This window comes from Bombina bombina, chromosome 11, assembly GCF_027579735.1.
Source record: "Bombina bombina isolate aBomBom1 chromosome 11, aBomBom1.pri, whole genome shotgun sequence".
Classification (NCBI taxonomy): domain Eukaryota; kingdom Metazoa; phylum Chordata; class Amphibia; order Anura; family Bombinatoridae; genus Bombina; species Bombina bombina.
The window spans coordinates 163,573,855-163,588,033 of record NC_069509.1 but is presented as its reverse complement, the minus strand read 5'-3'; the positions used below and the strand labels follow the sequence as shown (position 1 = coordinate 163,588,033).

At 35.3% G+C, this 14,179-nt stretch overlaps 2 protein-coding genes across 2 annotated transcripts in view; one reads left to right on the top strand and one right to left on the bottom strand.

Moving 5' to 3' along the window:
- Positions 1-6,906, bottom strand: part of LOC128641777 (uncharacterized) — a 51,496-nt gene extending 44,590 nt beyond the window's left edge. The window contains exons 1-3 of the mRNA XM_053694305.1: positions 6,768-6,906; positions 5,063-5,153; positions 406-600 (exon numbers count right to left, since the gene is read on the bottom strand). Of these exons, the coding sequence (XP_053550280.1) occupies positions 406-600; positions 5,063-5,153; positions 6,768-6,820 (339 nt within the window). The 5' untranslated portion in view covers positions 6,821-6,906. The remainder of the gene's footprint in view (positions 1-405; positions 601-5,062; positions 5,154-6,767) is intronic.
- Positions 6,907-6,990: 84 nt separating this feature from the next.
- COQ7 (coenzyme Q7, hydroxylase) overlaps positions 6,991-14,179 on the top strand; it is a 30,578-nt gene continuing 23,389 nt past the window's right edge. Inside the window, exons 1-2 of the mRNA XM_053694306.1 lie at positions 6,991-7,117; positions 9,680-9,879. Of these exons, the coding sequence (XP_053550281.1) occupies positions 7,048-7,117; positions 9,680-9,879 (270 nt within the window). The 5' untranslated portion in view covers positions 6,991-7,047. The remainder of the gene's footprint in view (positions 7,118-9,679; positions 9,880-14,179) is intronic.

Here is a 14,179-nt window from a genome sequence, read left to right as displayed (position 1 = left end):
ATGAAGTATAAAATACTTTATTCTGAAAGCCCCTTTATTTGTTAGCAGCGTTCGCTGCACTGAGCTGCTAAAGGCAGCCCACGGCAGAACGCTATTTGGCTGAGAAGTGACGTTTCCACCTCTTAGCCAATAGCCGTGCGGGAATTACAGCTTGGCGCCATGTTTTGCTGTGTAACTAACGCTGCTTGGATCAGTAGCAATGAGTGGATCAGTGTCAGTTTCCACTCGGGCTCAACAGTGCTCTGCGGGTCCAGGGTGGGACTTCTACAGTGTGTTTAACCCATTTGTGGGGGTTAAACACATAGTACTGCAGGGTCGCTAGACTTAAAATTACGTGCTCTAATGAATTAGTAGTGCAGAGGTGTCCCCTTCCCAAACTGAAATGCAGAAAAGCATTAAACATACAGAAATAGCTAAGGATGACATCTTCTTTCTGATTCGGTTCTGCGTGTGCTTCTTCTGCTCTGGGTTTATTTCCAGTGTTTTATCCTGGCCTCTACGAGATTTTCCAGCGTATGATCGTAGTGCCGCTTCCATCTGGTTATCCAGAAAGTTCTTCTTAAATCTCTGTGTGTGATGAACTCCCTGGGCCTGAGAATACTGATGGAGACAACTAGTTAGAATGTTATAACAGTGATGTCCCTAATATACAAACTTGACATCAGCTTAAAATGACCCACAATTCACTGGTGGCAAACACAGCTTTAACTATTTGTTTAATAACTTTGTTTTAAAAACTTAATTGAGTATCTTATGTCCCTAAATTATGTCGCAAGTTGGGAATAGATGTAAATGAGTTTCTCCACTGCTCTAAGTAATAGATGTATACTATGTAGCTAGTTTGAGCAATCTGCATTTCAAAGAAAACCTATGTTATGGAAATTGCTTTTTTTCAATTTTTAGGGAGCGTGAGATTTTTACACAAAAGCAAGCAAGCTAACTTGTGGGCAGTGGTCCACAGGTGCTTTTTGAATGGAGCTTTGATTGCAGGAGGGGCACTAAGGGTCGTCATCAATCAGATTGTGGGTGGAGCTAGGCAGTCCCTGGTTTTGGTCTGGAAAACAAGACATTTGAAGCAGCAGGGGGACTTCTGGGTAGAGCTCCTAGCCCTTAACAATAATGCATTTGGGTAACAGTTGGATGCTTTGCTACTTCATATTGCGGAATCTGTTGGCAGCGCTGCGGAATCTGTTGGCGCTCTACAAATACCTGATAATAATAATAATAATAATATTGCAAAATGTATTTTATTTACTAAACATAATGAAATATTTTAAATTATAATCGTAAAGTTTTTATGCACCTTGAAAAATGTTTGCATACACACCATGCATGTGTTTGAAAACAGTAAAATTATGTCCCTAATATACAATATACACTGTGTATAAGCAACACGTCACTCCAATATATGCCACTCTATTTATATGTCCCTTTAACAGGTATCAAATGTTTTATGCATGTGCTCTAGCAAAAAATAATAATAATAATAAACAGTTTATTTTATAAATACCATGTTTCTTTAAAAAATGCTAGGATTTGCCATCACTAAAAATAAACAAGAGTTTTATTCATCAGTTACTAAAAAAAAAGGGTGCTAAACTCTCCCTTTCTGTGCCGCGGCAGCTCAGTAAAAGTAATCTGCTCCGGCCCCCCACGGCACATCACTCTTCTTCAATGAGGGGACGTTTCCACCTCTAAACCAATAGCCGTGCGTGTCATCTGACATCCTAGCACAGCTATTGGTTTAGAGGTGGAAATGTATTGGTTTAGAGGTGGAAATGTATTGGTTTAGAGGTGGAAACTTCACCTCATTGGTAAAGAGAGCTGTACCGTGGTTTAGCACCCATTTTTTAGATGAATGAAACTATCGTTTATTTTTAGTGATGACAAATCCTAGTATTTTTTTAAACGCTCGGATTTACCATCACTTTAAGGACTTGGCTCCCTCACAAGTTTCATTGGATGCTCTTTTCATTGATTGAACATTTGCTTAAATGGCTCAGATATATATTTTACAAAACAAAACTGCTCTGTAAATAAAGCACTCAGCTATTGGCCCTGAAGGTGTTTACTTTTCAACTTTCTGGGAGTGTTTGTAGCACTGTGTAAACACATGAAAATTAATATAAAACAATCAGCGAATCTTTTATATAACTCTTCTGTTTATTTTTTTTTAACAAAAGAATAGTAACGTTATGTTAATTTTTCAAGACTCATTATCCTCAGGCATGGTACCCAAGGACTGGCATAAAGCTGATGTGGTGCCACTCTTCAAAAAGGGAAGTAGGGATGATCCAGGAAGCTAGTAGACCAGTTAGTCTGACATCAATAGTGGGGAAGATATTTGAAGGGATTATAAGGGATTATATTGATGAGCATATTCGTGTAAACAAGATTATGAGTTCTAATCAGCATGGTTTTAGGAGAAATAGATCATGTATCTAATTAGATTCTATGAGGAAGTAAGTAAAAATATAGATAAAGGGGAATCAGTTGATGTGATATACTTAGATTTTGCCAAGGCGTTTGATACAGTGCCACATGAGAGATTAATGCACAAAATTAAGGGACTGGGGATAGCTGAAAATGTTAGTTTGTAGATAAATAACTGGATAAAAGATAGGGAGCAACGAGTAGTAGTAAATGGATCATACTCAGATTGGACAAAGGTAATCAGTGGAGTACCCCAGGGATCAGTGCTGGGCCCTATTCTTTTTAATATTTTTATAAATGACTTGGAGCTAGGATTAAATAGCGACATCTCTATTTTTGTAGATGATACTAAGTTAAGTAAGGTCATTAGGTCAGAGCAGGATGAACTTTCGTTACAAAGGGACCTGCAAAAATTAGAAGTATGGGCAGGTAAATGGAAAATGAGATATGCAAGGTTCTACATTTTGGAAGTAAAAATAAGCAGGCAACGTATTATTTAAATGGGACAAGACTTAGCCAAACACAGGAGGAAAGGGATTTGGGGGTAGTAATAGATAACAAGCTAAATATGGGTGCACAATGCAGGGCAGCAGCTTCAAAGGCTAATAAGATACTAGCATGTATTAAAAGAGGCATTGATTCAAGGGAGGAAAGCATTATTCTGTCATTATGTAAAGCCCTGGTAAGACCTCACCTTGAGTATGGAGTGCAGTTCTGGGGACCAATCGCAAAAAAAGATATTGCAGAACTAGAAAAAGTTCAGAGAAGGGCCACAAAGCTAATAAGAGGATTGAAGAATTTAACCTATGAGGAGAGGCTAGCCAAACTGGGTTTGTTTTCTTTAGAAAAAAGGCGCTTAAGAGGTGACATGATTACTTTATATAAATATATTCAGGGGCCATATACAGAGATGGCAGAAGCTCTGTTTATTCCAAGAAAATTGTTTGTGACCAGAGGTCACAATTTAAGGTTGGAGGAAAGGAGATTTAATCTCCTGCAACGGAAACGTTTTTCACTGTAAGAGCAATAAAAGTGTGGAACTCATTACCAAAGGAGGTAGTGAATGCCAATACCCTATACATTTAAAAATTATTTGGATACATTTCTGTCTATAAACAAAATTCATGGATATGATTGCTAGTATTAAATGGGTCACCTTTTAGTGGGATTATTTAAGTTTAACTGAAGCTTTTTGTATATATTTTAGATTTGTATAGGTTGAACTTGATGGACTTCAGTATTTTTTCAACCTTATCTACTATGTTACTATGTTATTTACATAAATATCACACAGATTAATCAACGTATCATATCTGAGATCTGTGCACGGTGTTCTGTATATTTGCACAGTTATTTTGGCACAGTCTTCTGGAAAAAGGTTTAATTAGAAGGATGCATAAATTTCTCCCTGAGGAAGCATCATAAGATGTGCAACATTTTGTATCAAAATTTTATGTAAAGATTAACCCCTTAATGCCGGTACTTATTTGTAACATTGGAACAAAGTTCTGATGTAAACCAATAAGTAAAAAATTGAAATCACACAATCGTACATGAGATCGGGTCTGGGGGGAGTGCCTGACACTAGCCACACCCTCCAGTCTGCAATCCCAGTTAGGAATCCGTAGCTGCTTCAGTACAGAGGCTAGGACGTTCCATGTCGTCCTAGCTGCACTAAAGTCCAGCGTAATTAGGACGGCATGGAAGGTCCTAATGGCGGGAAGGGATTACGCACTCAAGCCTCTAAACTTCACTGGTATATAGACATGTTACAAAGTCCCTAACTTGAGCAGGCAGCAATTCACTAAAAAAAGGGGTCTGAACTTGGAAATCCCAGCAAATGGCGAGTTGCCTCCTAATTGCAATTATGCTTTTCAGTGTACTAAAACTTGTATTTGTTTTAAGTTTTTCATACATATCTTTTTTCAATCAGTGCTGTACACTCGTAAGTCCATTGTATATTTTGAGACAAATTTGCCAGCTTTGATTTGGGGATTATTCTACAAGATCTGCAGATGTAACAAACTTAGATAATACAATGAAAACCTAGGAGAAAGCTGAAGATCCATCAAAAGAATCCACTTCGGAAGGCTGAAAGTTTCCTTTTACTATCAAAAATATAAAGTACATTTGAATTTTTCACTTTTTGGTAAGGTGTTAACTTTGCATGTTGACAATGTATTGTACATTAAATACAATAACAAGTATTTTCTTGCATGGTGTAAACGAGAACTCTACTGTGTAATTTAAATTTGCATTCTGCTGTATATATATATTTTTATAGTGTACTATTAATACAATTTTTAATGCATATTTTAATTTTAACTTTTCAATTTGCTTTTTAAAACTGTTTATTTCATTAAGCACTGCAAAGTATTTTGTGCCTAATGGTGCAGCAAATACAAAGGGCCCGATTCTCTAACACTCTATGGTTTGGTGAGATTATCTAAGCAGTCAGTACTACGAGGTTACTCAAAGAATGTTAAAAGGGCAATTTTTAGTTTGATAGCTGTTTAGCTTGCTATGTAGGTTCTGAACGTGAAGGAAAAACACCTACAATACAATATAAGGTATAAATATATATATACAGGTATATATATATAAATTAGAATATTGTATAAATACTTACTTGATACAATCTATACTTTTCTTTTTTATTCCCTTGGATTCCAGAAAGATCAAAGCCAGCCTCTTTTCTCTGAATTTCGACATAGTATTGTCTGCAAAAAGATAAGAGACATGGATATATTAAAACTTTTGTGAAAATTCTAAAAAAAATAAGTACAAGATGAAGATTGTTTTTAGTTGTGTTAGCCACTGAAATGCAATATAGCTATATGAGCTGTCCACAACTACTTATTTTCTATATGCTTTAATTTATATTTATCAAAAACTTATAAGTTAGCGCTCTATCAAGCGCAAAGCAAAAAGTGATATTTTAAAAAATGTATATAAAATGATATATGTGCAGTGTTCAGATTAAAGGGACATAACCCCCCCAAAAAATGATTTTGTTATTTAGATAGAGTGTAAAGTTTTAAATGTTTTCAATGATCAAATTTACATCATTCTCTTAGTATCCTTTGTTGGAAAGCAGATAGGAAGGTGTAGGGCCGTGCACATGATTGGAGCAATATATGGCCACAGTTTTATAACTGTTATATACTTGCAAGAACTGTAGGTGGCGGCAGTGTTTCCTGTCATGTACTGATCCAGACATGTACGCTACCTATCTAGATATTTGTTCAACAAAGAATACCATGAGAACAAAATAAATTTGATAATAAAAGTAAATGGAATACTTTTTTTAAATTATATGCTCTGTCTGAATCATGAAAGCAAAATGCTGGTGTTCATAACCATTTAAGTTTATTTAAACAGTTTTTAAATGGTTGTTTTTCTCAAACAAAGCAATTTAATAGAGTAATATCTGTATTTTACATACATGTTAGATCATTTCTTCTTTTCATAAACGTGTAAAGGGTCATGTAAGTAAAATTGAAAGTTCATGATTCAGATATAGTGAGCAGTTTTACTAAGCTTCCCTGGTGACTTCTATCACATTTGACCCATTCTTTTTGTCTCCTTTGTTAAACTCAGCTTTATTCCATGAGAACATGTGATAGAGGTAGGTTCAGGATTGTGCAGGTGTCTTCAGTACTCTGTGGCATTAGTGCCTGCAGCAATGTTTGTAACAATATTATACATCAAATGCAAAAAGACACATACACACTCAGACTACCTAAGTATCCTCTTACTGAAAGGAGCTAAAGAATAATAGACATAAATACATATGATAATAAAAGAAAATGGATATATTTAAAACTGTACACCGACTCTATGTGAATAATGAAAATTTAATTTTGACTTCTGTGTCTAGAGGAACAAAGTGCAATATTCAGTAATATACTGTGCATCTTCATAACCCTGTATTGATTACAAGCCCCTGAATATATAATAATTCAGTTTTGCAGCTATATTATGAAAAATGTGTATGATGCACAAATATAATGACAGTAAAAAATGTTTTACACTATAGCTGACAGGATTTCATAAAAGTACTGTAATAAGCACATTGTTCACGCTTGTTTTCTATCCTGGTTTGTATATTTAAAAATATTTTGAAACGATTTATATTATTTTGTACTAATTTTATGTATTTTTTAAGGTTCCTAAACACATCCTCTTTTTAGCTGATTTTACCTTTGTGCTGCTAATCTGTACCCAATACCCTGACTAAACCACCAAATAAACCTATTATATTGCCTATTGCTCATACAAATCTTATAGCATATAGATCCAGCATGGAGGGTCATGTAGCACTGCACACTCACAGCCTGGCGGCCACCGCGGGGATAATGTCACTGGGGGGAATGTTGCAGCCCATCTCCTTTGCTCCTGTTTGCCCTGCAGCAAGGTGTTGTGTGTTACCTTAGCCACAATAGGCTTGGAGACTGCTCTCTTTGATTTGCGTTCCAATGATGTTTGCGTTCCAACCTACCAGGAAGTGAATATCTTAGCTGGGGTTGTATCCAAGCAACGGGCGCCGTGTAGTGACGTCATTAGATGGCGCTGGTTGTATTTGACAGATAGGCAGAAAAGAAGGTCGTGGGTATGGAGAGGGCATCAGTGGCCATGGTGCGGAGACTGTGCTCTGAATTCAGGCGCCTCCCTGCGGGGACAGGTATGGTAATGTCCTCCGTAACTTCTGTGTCAGGCAGCTACATCTACACTTCTGATAATTGTACCCAGGAAATACAGTAAGATCAAATATACACAATTACATTTTTATTTCAAGGTAATTATATTCATTTTATAAACTGTGACATCAAACCCTTCTCTCAGCGCTCTTAATGGTGTACTTGGTCAGGCAAAGTTGTTTCACCCTATAAATATAAAAACAGATATTTTGGCAATTTTATTTCCAGCCAGTCATAAAAGACAGTTTACTATGAAAATAAGGATCCTGTAGTATTTTCCATACACTTTGCCTTCACAGTGTGTGGCTAATAATATGAATAAGTAAAACATATGGCTATTAATGTAAAGTGACCTATGCTGTAAGGATATTTATATAGCAATCTATCTGACTACAAAGAACAATAAATCATTTCAGGAATTTTATTATTGGTATACACTTGTGATACAAGTTATGTAATGTATTTTATTATTGGTATACACTTGTGATACAAGTTATGTAATGTATTTTATTATTTGTATACACTTGTGATACAAGTTATGTAATGTATTTTATTATTGGTATACACTTGTGATACAAGTTATGTAATGTATTTTATTATTTGTATACACTTGTGATACAAGTTATGTAATGTATTTTATTATTGGTATACACTTGTGTTACAAGTTATGTAATGTATTTTATTATTTGTATACACTTGTGATACAAGTTATGTAATGTATTTTATTATTGGTATACACTTGTGATACAAGTTATGTAATGTATTTTATTATTGGTATACACTTGTGATACAAGTTATGTAATGTATTTTATTATTTGTATACACTTGTGATACAAGTTATGTAATGTATTTTATTATTTGTATACACTTGTGATACAAGTTATGTAATGTATTTTATTATTGGTATACACTTGTGATACAAGTTATGTAATGTATTTTATTATTTGTATACACTTGTGATACAAGTTATGTAATGTATTTTATTATTTGTATACACTTGTGATACAAGTTATGTAATGTATTTTATTATTGGTATACACTTGTGATACAAGTTATGTAATGTATTTTATTATTTGTATACACTTGTGATACAAGTTATGTAATGTATTTTATTATTTGTATACACTTGTGTTACAAGTTATGTAATGTATTTTATTATTGGTATACACTTGTGATACAAGTTATGTAATGTATTTTATTATTTGTATACACTTGTGATACAAGTTATGTAATGTATTTTATTATTTGTATACACTTGTGTTACAAGTTATGTAATGTATTTTCAACAACATTATAATGTTTTGTTTTTTTCTAGATTGAGGCTGTATATTTATCTTTAACACTTGTTGTTACTGTTTGTTTATGGTTTTTTTTAATACAAGCTTTATTAAATAAGCAAAGTGTACAATGATAGCAAATTGGCATAAGCTTACAATTCTAGTACATTCAAAGACTGAATCTCATCAATTCACTTTACTATAGAGGAAAAAAGAAAAAAGGGGAACATTGACCTGACCGTTTTTCTCCATTCGGTGGTATCAGTATAGTCTTTCTGTGTTAAGGGAGGTCAGAGAGATGACGATCAGTCCAGTGTGTTACGTTCCCTAGGTGAGCTTATAAATTTTAACATTAACAGTGCAAACGTATAGAAAACAAAAGGTACATTTCAGATATTTATCTGGACAATCATTCTAATTATACTAGCTTGGGTGGTTTGTGGAATACAAATATCAAGGGATCCAAGGGAATCTTGTGTGTTAAGATATGATTGATTTCTGTGTAAATCCCCTGCCAATAAGGTTTCAATATTGGGCATTCCCACCAGATGTGTCCACAACCTCTCCAGCAAGTTTTTATATATATATATATATATATATATATATATATATATATATATATATATATATATATATATATATATATATATATATATACAGTGTGTGTGTGTGTTTCTGCAATGCTTAAAGGGATATTAAACCCAATTTTGTTTCCCTTATGATTCGAATAGAGCATGCAATTTTAAGCAAATTTCTAATTTACTCCTCTTATCCCTTTTGTTTTTTTTCTCTTCATTCTCATGATATGTTTATTTGAAAAAGCAGGAATGTAAGCTTAGAGGCCGGCCCATTTTTGGTTCACACCCAGGGTAGAGCTTGCTGATTGGTGGCTACATTTAGGTGCTGAACCAAAAATGAAGTAAATTAGAAGGTTGCTCAAAGTTGTATGCTCTATCTGAATCATAAAAGAAAAAAATTGGGCTTCACATCCCTTTAAGATCACTTTTAAATTGCACTTTTGCTAGAGATCACATGACACAAGAATTTTAGATTCCCCACCACACTATGATTTCACTTTAAAATACTCTTGTGGATCTGACGCCATTTAGCAAACCAGAGAGCAAAAAAAAAAACTTATAATCTAAAACAAATTTCAGTTTAAGCATTCTAGCACAATTGGTTCATTATCTGATATTGAATAACAAGTAACCATTTAAAAAAAAATGCATTTAACGAAAATATTTCAGTAATGTCTCTGTTTTTGCGCAGGCTCAAATTTCAACTGCAGTTTACAAGTAAACGTACTGCCTGTCAGACACTGCAGCTCGGGAAGAAGATCTAATGATGAGGATAAAGCTCTATTGGACCGGATAATCAGAGTAGACCACGCAGGAGAATATGGGGCCAATCGTATTTATGCTGGTCAGATGGCAGTACTGGGCCGATCATCTGTAGGACCCATTATCCAGGTCAGTGATGACCAACTTCCTAATTCATAGGGGATGCAAATCAATATATATTTTTTTTATTTTGCTTTTATTTTTTTCTCTTCTCCAGAGCTTCCAGAACTTAACCCCTTAATGACAACTGACGTACCAGGTACGTCATGCAAAAACTAACAGTTAATGACAATGGACGTACCTGGTACGTCAGTTGTCTAACAGAGTGCTGGAAGCGATCACAAATGCTTCCAGCAGCTCTGAGGGTATTGCAGTGATGCCTCGATATGGAGGCATCCTGCAATACCACTTTACAAGCCTCCAATGCAGAGAGAGCCATTCTGTGGCCCTCTCTGCACCGGTAGCGATGGTGCTAGTGTCCGCCGGTGTGAGGGTGCGTGCGTGCACGATGCGCGTGCACGAGGGGTGAGCGCACGTACGTGTGCAGGTGCACGCATTAGCCACACTGACACCAATGAATGAGGGCAGAAAGGGGTTAAAAGGTAAAAAAAATGTTTTTAAATATAAAAGGATCTGGGAGGGGGAGGGGGTGGGGGTATTGTGGGGGGGCTGCTACACTACAGAAATAGTTTTTAAGTTAAAAATAAATTAAAAATACTTTTTGGGGGATTTTTGTGGCCAAACTGGGTACTGGCAGACAGCTGCCAGTACCCAAGATGGCGGTAATTAGGTAGGGGAGAGGGTTAGACAGCTGGAGGGGGGATCAGGGAGGTTGGGGCTAAGGCAGGGGTCCATCACAGATAAAATATTTTATTATTTTTATTAAAAAAAAAAAAAAAAACTCTTTTATTTAGTACTGGCAGACTTTCTGCCAGTACTTAAGATGGCGGGAACAATTGTGGGGTGGGGGAGGGAAGAGAGCTGTTTGGGAGGGATCAGGGGGTGGGATGTGTCAGGTGGGAGGCTGATCTCTAAAATTAACCCTGCAAGCTCCCTACAAGCTACCTAATTTAACCCCTTCACTGCTGGGCATAATTAACGTGTGGTGCGCAGCAGCATTTAGCGGCCTTCTAATTACCAAAAAGCAACGCCAAAGCCATATAAGTCTGCTATTTCTGAACAAAGGGGATCCCAGAGAAGCTTTTACAACAATTTCTGCCATAATAGCACAAGCTGTTTGTAAATAATTTCAGTGAGAAACCTAAAATTGTGAAAAATGTAAAGTTTTTTTTTTTTTTTTTTTTTTATTTGCTCGCATTTGGCGGTGAAATGGTGTCATAAAATATACCAAAATGGGCCTAGATCAATACTTTGGGTTGTCTTCTAACAAAAAATATATACATGTCAATCGATATTCAGGTATTCCTGACAGATATCAGGGTTCCAATGTAACTAGCGCTAATTTTGAAAAAAAGTGGTTTGGAAATAGCGAAGTGCTACTTGTATTTATGGCCCTATAACTTGCAAAAAAAGCAAAGAACATGTAAACATTGGGTATTTCTAAACTCAGGACAAAATTTAGAAACTATTTAGCATGGGTGTTTTTTGGTGGTTGTAGATGTGTAACAGATTTTGGGGGTCAAAGTTAGAAAAAGTGTGTTTTTTTCCATGTTTTCCTCATATTTTATTATTTTTTTTTAGTAAATTATAAGACATGATGAAAATAATGGTATCTTTAGAAAGTCCATTTAATGGCGAGAAAAACGGTATATAATATGTGTGGGTGCAGTAAATGAGTAAGAGGAAAATTACAGCCAAACACAAACACGGCAGAAATGTAAAAATAGCCATTGTCATTAAGGGTAAGAAAATTGAAAAATGGTCCGGTCATTAAGGGGTTAAAGGGCCATAATACCCAAATGTTTAAACACTTGAAAGTGATGCAGCATAGCTGTAAAAAGCTGATTAGAAAATATCACTTGAACATCTCTAGGTAAAAAAGAAAGATATTTTACCTCATAAGTTCCTCAGTAGCCACCTCCCATTGTAAAGGATTTCTAAGCAGCATTTTTGTGTGTTTGTCCTGGGACATCTGAAGGGATGAGCATCGTGCACTCTCATATTATTTCACCAATCAGGTAAAGGAAGCTTACTATGAAATCTCATGAGAGTTAAGTGAAATCTCATGAGATCACAGTAAGAGTTCATGACCTCAGCACTGCTGATGCTGATTGGCTGCTGTTCATTTCTTCATTTTTTTTATTTTTACCTGCAGCTGGGAGCAGCCGAGTATAACTTTTTACACAGAACTTACTCTGCTGAGCTGAGGAGATTGTGAGGTAAAATATCTTCCTTTTTTACATAGAGATGCTCAGGTGATATTTTCCTGTCAGCTTTTTACAGTTATACTGCATCAGTTTCAAGTGATTTAGCATATGAGTATTATGTCCCTTTAAGTTTATTTTTTTAGGATTTAATGGTTTGTCTGAACTGAGTCTTTTTGTTAGTGCTCAAGACCACTAGTGTTTATACGACTTGGATTTTTTTAAAGAGCTAAATAATAAATCAGATTAAAATGATAACTTGCAATACATTTGCTTTTTTCTTTTGGTATCCTTTGTTGAAGAGCATACCTAGGTAGGCTGATAGGAGCTTAGGAGTGTGTATGTGTCTGTAGCTGTATATGACAGGAGTGTTTGCAACTGTGTATAGCATTGCTATAAACATCATTATAAACACTGCTGCTTGATAAAAACACATGCACACTCCTGAGCTCACCTAGGATTACTCTTTAAAGGGATATGAAACCCAATTGTTTTCTTTTGTGATTCAGATAGAACAAGGGTATGCTTAGGAGCCGGCCCGTTTCCGGAGCACTGTATGGCAGCACATGCAATTTTAAGCAACTTTCTAATTTACTCCTATTTTTTTTTTTACATTTTCTTCATTCTCTTGGTATCTCTATTTGAAAAAGCAAGAATGTAAGCTTAGGGGCCGGCCCATTTTTGGTTCAGCACCCTGAGTAGCGCTTTCTGATTGGTATATTAATGTAGCCACCAATCAGCAAGCACTACCCAGGTACTGAACCAAAAATGGGCCGGCCCCTAAGCTTACATTCCTGCTTTTTCAAATAAACATATCACGAGAACGAAGAGAAAAAAAAAAAAAAAAAAGGGATAAGATTCAGATAGAGGATACAATTTTAAACAACTTTCTAATTTACTTCTATTATCTAATTTGTTTCATTCTCTTGGTATGATTTGTTGAGGGAGCAGCAATGCACTAATGGTTCTAAGTAAACACATGGGTGAGCCAATGACAATCAGTTTATATATGTAGCCACCAATCAGCAGCTAGAACCTAGGTTCTCAGCTGCTCCTGAACTTGCCTAGATAAACCTTTCAGCAATGGTTAACAAGAGAAGGAAGCAAATTAAATAATAGAATAAAATTGGAAAGTTGTTTAAAATTGTATTCTCTATCTGAATCATGAAATAAAAATTTTGGGTTTCATGTCCCTTTAAGCGTACATTCAAATAAAGATAGCAAGAGAACGAAGAAAAATTAATACTAGGAGTAAATTAGAAAGTTGCTTAAAATTGCTGCTCTATCTAAATCATAAAAATCAATTTTGATTAGACTGTCCCTTTAATGACACATTTTCATCCACCTCTCATTTGTCCTTCCATCTTTGTGTCTTTTTGAAGCTGTCACCTGGATTATATTGTTATCAGCTTATGAACTTTACAACTGCAGCAGTAAACACCTATATATATTTTGTTGCAGTGTAGCAAGAAATGAAATTACTAGTGAGTGTGACTTTTTTTTTTTTTTATATAGGGATCATGTACTCAGCAAACAGCTGATAAAAGCTAAAAAAATTAAGGCAGCTGCAGAAACACCCTTTCAAATGGGCTGGTCTCTCTGTCCATGGGCAGTTGATTTCTCTCTTGTTTACATAGCTTTTTTTATATCCAATACTAGGTATTTAAAATACACCCCTGCAGGTAAAATAGCAAATTGGGGAATACATTAATGAGAAGAAATTTTTAAAGTACAATGTCACTGTAATCTATGAACACCTAGTTTGCTGCAATTGTTTTATAATGACGAAACTCCTCTCACCACTTTCCTCAGATAGAGGATCTGTTACTGAAGTAGGCAAGTCTAACCACTCCTTTTTTTTTTTTTTTTTTTTTAGCAAAACGTGCATCTTATCACCTCTGTAGAAGCCCATTAGGTACAGATATGTGGTAGGGTTAGGCTTGTAAATTATGTAGTGTGCATTCCCTGTCACCCCAAGTGGAAATCCTACAATATTCAGAGTGAGTTAAATTCCAGAAGTAGCAAAATGAATAATGAAAGTATATCGAAAAGTTATTTTAATAGGTGTAATTAAACAAAAAAAAAAAATAAAAAATAAAAAAATA